Source organism: Poecilia reticulata, linkage group LG2 (genome assembly GCF_000633615.1).
Source record: "Poecilia reticulata strain Guanapo linkage group LG2, Guppy_female_1.0+MT, whole genome shotgun sequence".
Lineage (NCBI taxonomy): Eukaryota > Metazoa > Chordata > Actinopteri > Cyprinodontiformes > Poeciliidae > Poecilia > Poecilia reticulata.
The window spans coordinates 6,640,383-6,649,546 of NC_024332.1; the positions used below are offsets into that span (position 1 = coordinate 6,640,383).

At 38.3% G+C, this 9,164-nt stretch overlaps 2 protein-coding genes across 2 annotated transcripts in view; one reads left to right on the top strand and one right to left on the bottom strand.

The window, feature by feature from the left end:
• LOC103474271 (sodium channel protein type 2 subunit alpha-like) overlaps positions 1-4,309 on the bottom strand; it is a 40,985-nt gene extending 36,676 nt beyond the window's left edge. The window contains exon 1 of the mRNA XM_008425112.2: positions 4,016-4,309. The gene's annotated coding sequence lies outside the window, so the exon portion shown is untranslated. The remainder of the gene's footprint in view (positions 1-4,015) is intronic.
• Positions 4,310-7,841: 3,532 nt separating this feature from the next.
• Positions 7,842-9,164, top strand: part of LOC103476843 (protein cordon-bleu-like) — an 8,025-nt gene continuing 6,702 nt past the window's right edge. The window contains exon 1 of the mRNA XM_008429506.2: positions 7,842-7,883. Within this exon, the coding sequence (XP_008427728.1) occupies positions 7,842-7,883 (42 nt within the window). The remainder of the gene's footprint in view (positions 7,884-9,164) is intronic.

Consider the following 9,164-nt stretch of genomic DNA (forward strand, 5'->3'; position numbering starts at 1 on the left):
ATGGATGGATGGATGGATGGATGGATGGATGGATGGATGGATGGATGGATGGATGGATGGATGGATGGATGGATGGATGGATGGATGGATGGATGATCTGGGGACCAGAAATTCACTGACTAGAAATAGATGATTTTCTGTTTTACTCAGGAAATAAGAAAAATATCTGATCTTTCTCTCTATTAGTGCAAACATCTTGCCGAATAAACACTTTAAGGTTGTGGTTGTAATAACACTCTTCTATGTGGAAGTGTTTACTAAAGGAAAACAAATCATATTTAGCCATTTTGTACATGAGTCAGGTGTTTTAAATGAAGTCATAATTGTTATGGCGATTATCTTGGTAAATATTGTGATTAACAGTTCCAATATGTGCCCGTTTTCTTCTTTATTTCTCATCGGAGCTTCATGGTTGGGACAGCATGAGGCATCTTTGTCACACTTAAATCTGCTGCAGGTTTCAAACCGCGGTCAATAAGGATCTTTGCGACAGAAGATCCATTAAACACATCTGTGTGTGTTCTAAAATCTCCCAAAGGATCTTGTGTTGTAATGTGTGGCTTGACGGCTTGTCCAGCTGTTTGTAAATACATTAGTCCTCATCTTCGCCTCCGACCCCACACCTAAGCTCAACTGTCATGGTGGCCGTCTGTACAGTCAAATTTAACATGACAGACTGACAACATGGACGGCCAGAAGATATTTCTGCTTATGGAAGGATTACATAGCTATAAACGTAAGATATGGTCTGACTCACACATACAAATACTAACTAGAGATGTGGACAATGAGCGACATACAGTCATCCATTAATTGCTATTCTTTATAGAATTAAATGATTACAACAAAAAACGTTAATGCTAATTGCAGGATAATTTGTTCAAACTACTRTAAATAGAAGCAACGGTTGCTGGTATTTCTGGTGCTTTATGTTGACCTAATAAGAAAATAATAAAAATGTAAAATATGTTAAGCTTAACTGCTGGGTGTTTGTGGTTTTGTTTACTGTGGTTTTAAGAGAAATGCAGAAACCTGCTTAATAAGAATGTGACATCTTTTGTGAAAGTAATGATAGTTTAAGAATACCTAAAATTTAAGAGGTGACCAGAGCCCTGCTGGATCCTCTTGAAAATAATCTATTACTGTTATAAAGGTAARACTACCTGAAAGTATGGTTGGCATGCTAAAAGGCAAGAGCATCAGGTCAGCAGAGGACTGCTTCCTTTAGACAAGTTTTACTCAATAACGAGCAGAATACATGTTTAAAGTTAACTAAGAAATAATGCTAGCAAAACATCTTGTTAATAACAATCACAACCCAGACTGGGATTTAAAGGGTTAAAATTTCAGCACATTACTGATTATTTATTATGTAGGGAGAGAACGACGTTTAATAATCGCATCTGGCAGATGGAAACAGTCAAAAATGGTAACTACATAGAGTCTCAGGGTAGAGTCTTCCTCTCTTTAATATTACGCCTCCATTATCAGTCATCATGCTCAGGCGTTCGCTATGATTTTCCATGGACAGATGGTTCGCTGTCCATGGTGCTGAAGAGGAAGGCAGCTGTCTCCAAAACAAACAAGTGGAAACCTCGATTAAAGTCGTTTATTTTTCTGCTGAAAGTTGTCTAAAGCCTGCCATAGAAATCCAGCATAGATGGGCCGACATGGACTTCTGTACGAGAAGCTGCTGCTGGCGGAAGGAAACATGTTAGGTACGTTTAAKTGGCTGAATTTCAGAGAAAGTGACCTTAGAGCAACTCTGACAACGTTTCCACGCGCTAGAAGCTGATACACAAGCTGGTAATCAGGCAGGAACTCCGCGCGCTGATTTCTACCAGCGTACATGTGAAGGCTGACGAGAAAGAAGAAAGTCGGACGGTACCTGAGTTGTCGCGACTTCACAATGAGCCACAGCAGCAGCAGCAGCAGCAGCAGCAGCTGTCGCCATGTTGACGAAGTCTCCGTGTTCACCTCAAAAGCGTCACGTTCGCCACTAACGAGAAGCGCCCTCTGGATACTCCCCCAGCAACAACACAGTAAAAACCTCCCCAGGAGTAAACACTCATGACAATATAAAAAAAAAGCCCCGTAAGCGTGGGTATTTGCACGCGCACACAGGTGGGAGACTAACCGAGGTTGAGTGTTTTATTGGCTTTAGAGACGGCAGCAGCAGYAGACACCCTCCACCGCCACCTCCTTCTGGAAACCGGCTGAAGTTGGCTTCTGATTCAAACCACTGAATAAAGACCTGTTCCGCATATTTTACTGACTCCTAGCTTCCTTATTTCAGAACATAAAATACCWGAAAAATGGCTAAGTTGTTCTATGCCAGAATGTTTTATATTTGGCAATGTAAACAGTGTTGTTGAAAAGGTTTTTCCACCTGTTCAGAGTTTTTCCTATTTCCTCTTTTGTCACTTAAAAATGACAGATGTTAATATCAGAAATAGATAAYGCCCAACCTTTATTTAACATAGGACAAATAATTATATTTACACGAYAATTTAAAGCAAATCAGTATGACATGATTTATTTAACTGGTTATTTTCATACTGATAAATAGATTATGTCAGAAGTATGAATAAACAACATAAATGCTACCTTTAGCTAGCTAAAGGTAAAACCAATTGGAGGGATTTTGTTTTGTATTCCCTAAAGTAGGCTATGTCAATATTTGTTTTAGAAAAACATTGAGTCTTACCTGGTGGAAGTCATTCRGATATTTTTTTAATGCAAAGGATTTCTAAAATTATTGCACAATGTTAGCTTCTCTTCAGCAGAGCATGTTTTCAGTTACTGGTTACAAAATAAAAATATTATTTCTGTTTTTGCTAAAACCTAGCCTGAGAAAAATAAAATWAACGACTTCTAGCAGTAATATTATAGCTTTTTGGGGTTTCCTGTCAAGCTGTTAAGCATGGTAGTGGTAGCGTTTGTGCCTGGAAACCAATCAATGTTAATGAGCTCTAGCAATATTGCCAAAAAGAGAAGTTGTTATCCAGCCAGAATCATGTCTWTTTGCTTCCAGTTATGAAAGTGAGYGAAATAACCCTTTARAGAAGTTTYGAATCGCAAGCCAACTTCACCGTCCTCTAATGAACYRATCTGTAAAGTGCAAAAGGRCATTATTGCCAAGCAGACAGAGGACGACTTTATTTTTGATAGTCTTAACTTTATGTTACCTTATGTGTTATTGAAGAGTTTAAAGATGGCTACTCTCAAGAATGACGAACAAGGGAAAAACGACTGGTTTATAAATGAGTAAACTATACATGTGAAAGGTGATGTAAAAGTGACAGTTGAACAAATGGTTCTGAATGAGTCTGGGCGTGTCCTTCCCAGATGTGTGTGCACAGTTGTCATTTCCTTACATACATACACACACGCACACTGATTTTCCAAAAATAGATGGAGGAGGTTTTTTTCTCCCCCTGTCACCTCAGTCACACGTAGGTCTTGCCTACCTGGTCGAAACCTGGATGAATGTTGTCCGTTTCTGCGTCACATACCCTCGGGAATAATTTCGACAACAACAAAAAAAAAAAAAGAAATCTCGAAAACATTATTTACCAGCACGCGCACGTCGTGAAAGATTCTAGTTTTTTTTCTCACACAGGTTTGTTTGTCACGACGAGAAGATAATTTGATTCGTAACAGGGATAGATTTCCTCTTTAATGATTGGCTGGATTTAAATTAAGGAAAATATACATTAACCTTTGTTTTACATTTTAAACCTCATCACTGAAGTAGAAAAAAAAATAATTATGCATAGGAACAATGCTGAATATGCCTGGCACGCGCGCAATTAGCGGAGGGATATCATAGAAAAAGATAAAAACACCACMGAAGCATTGACGTTACGTGGATTAATTTATCACAAAAAACGCTTAAAATGACGTCACACAAAATTGGCAATTAAAATGGGAGAGAAACCACATATTACTGAGTCCCAATAAACTGTCAGGCTACATATTTTTTATGTTCAGTAAAATATATGTGAATACTTACCACCATTACGGTGCCCAGCAGGTGGGGACCCTGAAGGTAGATCCCATATCCAAAAGAATAATCCTACAGTGATTAAATGGGTGGTCAGTCAATGCGAGATTTATAGGCTTTCCCCCTTCTTTTGTGAAATCCCGTTAGGCGAACGGTTAATCATCTAATAAGCGACTCTTTGATGTTTTTTTTCTCCCCTCCTTTTTTTATCCGCCCTTGCTTGCCGTGGAGAAATCATTCCGCGCTTCCGGTTGGTTAGGCACGGCACGGCGGTCTGAGTGAGTGTCGTTAGCACGGGGACCGTCACAAGATGGCCCGTACGTGCAGCACTTCTAGAACATTTCCAAACCACGGTTCGAGATGCGAGCAACCTGTTGTTCGTCACCAAAAGCACCAATTAATTTCTCAATATTTTAGTTAAAGTTCAGGTGATATTATTATTATTATTATTATTATTATTATTATTATTATTATTATTATTATTATTATTATAAAGTTTACTGTTGTTTTATTATTATTTACTTTATTGTTATTATATTATTAATTATTATATTATTTTTTGCAATTATAATAATAACAATGTAAGTATTATTATTATTTGTTATGTTTTGTTAAACATTTTTTATTTTGCTTTCTTTTCACTCATAGTCCATATATAAAAACAACATATGAATTATGACGTATCAATGCTGGGGGTTTTTTCTGATCACCATAATTCACAAAGGCTAAATAACGTTCTCGAAACTTGTTTAGGTTTTCAGACACGTGCAACCTCACGTGGCGACCACCTTAGTGTCCACAGACCACTTGTTCAACGAACGAGGCGTTTCACTCTGTCCATCTTTTCTGGAGAAACACTGCCACCTGGCGGAAAATTTGTGGAATTACATAACCTATGTTACATAAGGAATATGAGAAGTTTATTCAATGTTGTAGCGGAAAGGAAAAATGGCCTTTGTAAAGGAAGTTATATCGTTAGAAAACAATGACGTGAACAAATATAAATACAATTATGTATCTGGAAAACAGATTTTGTTTTATGTATTAACACACATATTGGAAGAGTTTCAAATCAGTCTGAAACTGACAAACACGATTCTCTACATATTTTATATTAGTCAATGCCTTAAAAAGCAACGTCACTCTACAGTCTACCAGCTATTTTCAAATTATCTAAAGTCCTTTAGTCCCTACTATACACAGTTTAAGAAGTATTTATGCGTTTGTCTGGTCCAGAAAGGTTTTAATTAAAACAGTGCCAAGTGGGAAGACATCAGCATGACCTTTGAGAAGAAATTGTTGTTGGATAAAAGACGAATTCCAAACAAATTGAAGTCCACTATTCTAGACTGAGAAAGACTGTAAGAGTAGAAAAAACATGTCTAGACAGACACTCCAAGAGCGTACAGCATTGTTTCTGAAGCAATTGTTTCTGCCTATATTGAGAAGTCATTAAGGCCACTTGAAATATGAGAAATCCAATACTCCACGCTGTGCTCAAAGACATAATAAAAAGATCTATCTTTTAAAAAAAAACTGAAAACAGAATGCAGAAGTGTGAAAAAGTAGCTTCACGTTTGCTGTATTATGATAGGTACTGTGGAAACTTCTTAAAAACTTTGTATGTAAAGTTAAAATTAAAACCACAAATTTTTATTTCCTCCCAATACTGAAGTACAGTTACAGTGAATGTTTTTCAGAATTTGGCAGCAGGTCTTAGGTTTGCAAAGTTACATCTGGCATCTCCATTGCACGCTTGGATTGAGAAAAGCATCGCCATCTTTGCACATAACTGTACAGCTGTGGTTACGCATAAAGCATTGTGCCTACAATAATAATAATAATAATATTAAAAAAAAAACATTCAAATATTGTCAGTTGAACAAAAACTCTGTTGTAGAAACGGGAAAGCGTCATTCTCAGGGTGGACACACACCCCTGTGCTCAGTGAACCATGTCCTTTTCACATGGGTGAAAGGAGTTTCACTTCAGTATGAGAACATATGTGACACCTCATATGAACACACCCTTATAACCAGGCTTGATGAATGCATTTCAGTTAGTGTTTTGTAACCTTAGAATTTTACAGAACGTAACTCAAGATTGCTGCCATACACCAAAATGGGTACACCCGTACCCATGACTCTATAGGGTAGAGTCACTAAACTTTAAACTAACCCTAACCCTAACCCGAAGTCATTAAGATGTAAGATGGGAGAAAGTAGATATGCTCAAAGTCTACAAAACATCATATTTCTGAGGTATTACTTTGTGTTTTTCCAGCTATACAGAGAACTTTAAGCTATCAAATTATGGTATGTGCTAAATCTTTATGTTGGATGTTCGTATACACACAAAGCTACAAGGTAACATATCAAATCTACAAAGAACACATTTGTAATTCCAGTGTTCATGCTCCATGCCCAACTGAGCTAAGTCACTTAGAAATATACTGTCAGATATATGCAGGGTTGTAAAATTAGTCAATGCAAACATCCTCTAAAACCCCCATCAAAACATTATGTCATGTTTTCCTTGATCGTCGTATTTCACAGCTCTTTGTGAATTTGCAGTCTGTTTAATTAGCAGCAGAGGGAGAAATGTTGAAGCCTTGTTCAAACTCTGGCTAAAGGTGGCTTGTWCTTCACATGCCTTCATCCCCGTTGCCTGCTGCTTTATGYGCGTGAACATTTGAGATGCTTAAATTGGAGTAAATGTGAAAAAACACAAATGTTTAGGAAATCCTAATGTGTACATCACTAAAAAAAACTTTGTTTTACAACCTAATAGAGAAAAGCTTGATTGTGGAGGAATGCTGCACTGCAGCGAAATGCAGAAATATTAAGCCGCCTTGGGCCTTTTTAATATCTTATGTTTRTTTGGGAGGATTTGAGAAAAAAGGGATGAATAAAGCTGCATTCCACCATTTTCTGACGCGTGTCTGTGTGCTTTATCTATTTGCTGCGGAGTYGTTCCTTCCAAGAAACAACAGATTCAGCCGTGACACATGGAAGCAGCCTGGRTGGTGACGAAACAGGCTCTCTGATTATTTCACAGTCATCAAAGAAAGCTCGTTATACCAGACAGTCACACAGTGATCTGTTTACCGCAGCCAGCCCCCGTAGAAACCCACCGAGTCCCCAGTGACAGACTTCATCATGAGATTACGAGATTACAGCAGGTGTGGACATGTGTTCYCCGGACTTGATTTGATTAAAACAGCTACTTAGACACTCACATGTTCTCAGATGAAGACCACTTTGTGTTTATGTCCCACAGCTGTGTGACTCTCTTTKATTTATTTTTTCCTACTCAACCAGACTGCGCTCGATTTCCTTGAACATTTTCATTATCATTGTGTCCCTAAGCTTACCTTAAACATTTCCCTTCACTGCTGATTAGCTACTGTTCTCCTGTGGTCCCCACATCATGATGTTACCACCACCTGATTTGTTACATTTTTCAAATTTTTTTATTTATTCTTTTTTTTTTTTCATTCAATTGCATTTTTGTGAGTATAACAGAGCTTTGCTTTATAGGGTCMCCAGGAGCAGATGCATCTCACTCTCCACTAATCAGGTATGCATCACACACACAAACACAGACATGCAAAGTGCTGTCATGTGACTGGGCAGGGCCTCATAGGTGTGGTGGCCTTAGACTGCTAAACGGGGATTAGAAGGGAATAGAAATTTCTCCGTCTCCCTGGACCAACTCTTTCTATCACTTCACAGAGCAGAAGARACAGCTGAAGGAGAATGAGACCAATYGGYGGACACGGGTTAGTGAACAGCGTACAGATGGATTTATTAGGAGAGTTTCTGAATGTGACAGCATGTCKTCCYRCAGCTCTAATCCCTCTGCTTTAAGGAACACAGTAAGCTTATTTAGAAGCTAGCATTACAGGGAAGCTAGCCATGTTTACAAGAGTTTAGCTGATGGTGTTGGTATTATCAAATATTTTACTTCTTAAATTAGTACCCTCTTTTACATATGTAAAAACAGCACTTTTCTGTTTAATCCTTTATCTATCCATATTCGTATCATTTAAACTTTTTWATATATTTTTTTTATATTACAACTTCAGTCTTGAGTATTTTTAATGACTGACCAAGAGCGCAATTGCGAACCTTTTGGTCTTTGTGCAAAACTAACAGATCATCACAAAGGTGGAGCATGGTGGTGGTAGGATTATGCTGTGGGGATGCTTTTCCTCATTATCCATAAGGAAGTTGGTCAGAGTTGTGAACCATGCAATTCAGAATTTTGTATGTGAAAATCTAATTTAAAAACTACTTATTTTCTTTTTTCACAATTAAGTGCTATTTTGTGTTGGTCTGTCAAAAAAAAAATCCTCTCTATAAATTGATGTTTGTGGTTGTCATGCAAAATGTCGCTGACAAAATTAGAAGATGTCTTGATAATATCTAAAGGAGAAAGCAAGTCACCGCTCCACAGATTCAGAAATTGATAGATTTCTAAGGGAGGGGCTAAGAGGAAGTACGCCATTCCTGTAAGGACCGCACCTGATACAAGCTACATTATAAATTAAATAGATGCTCTTTGTAATATCGGCTATGTAGACAACAAAAGCAGCTGTAGGTAAAAATAAGCGGTGGTGGGTAGTCGCGTGTGCGCGCGTACCACCGAGCTGGGATAAAAAKGGGGCGGGTATGAAGCAGGCGCGTGCTGACGGGTTGACACACAGCTGTTTAGCTGGCACGCGCCACTGAACTGATGTAAATCTTGGAAAACCCAGTGAGACGGGCTGTTGGGTTTAACCGAACTGGTTGACGAGGCCGAACTGCACCAAACTGAGTTTAAGCTGAGCACAGAGAGCTATTAAAAAACGACTGGCAAGGACGAAGAGTGACAAGTAAAACTTACCGAGGCAGCCGACGGTAAGTTGCTCCGTCATTCCCTGGGAAACGCTTGAGTTAGCAGCTGTGGTTTCAACTGAARTCTACCTTTGCTTCTTTAACTTTTGAGGAACTTTACAAGGCTGAAGTAGAAAAGTGACATATTTTCAGCATTTTATTTYGACTTGAATTTGATAAGCKAAGTAAAGGAGTTGCTTTGTTGTACTTTAAACAGCTGCGTTGCTACATTTTAAGTGAAGACAGAGCCGATCCAAGATTTTATGGGGTCCTATGCTTGA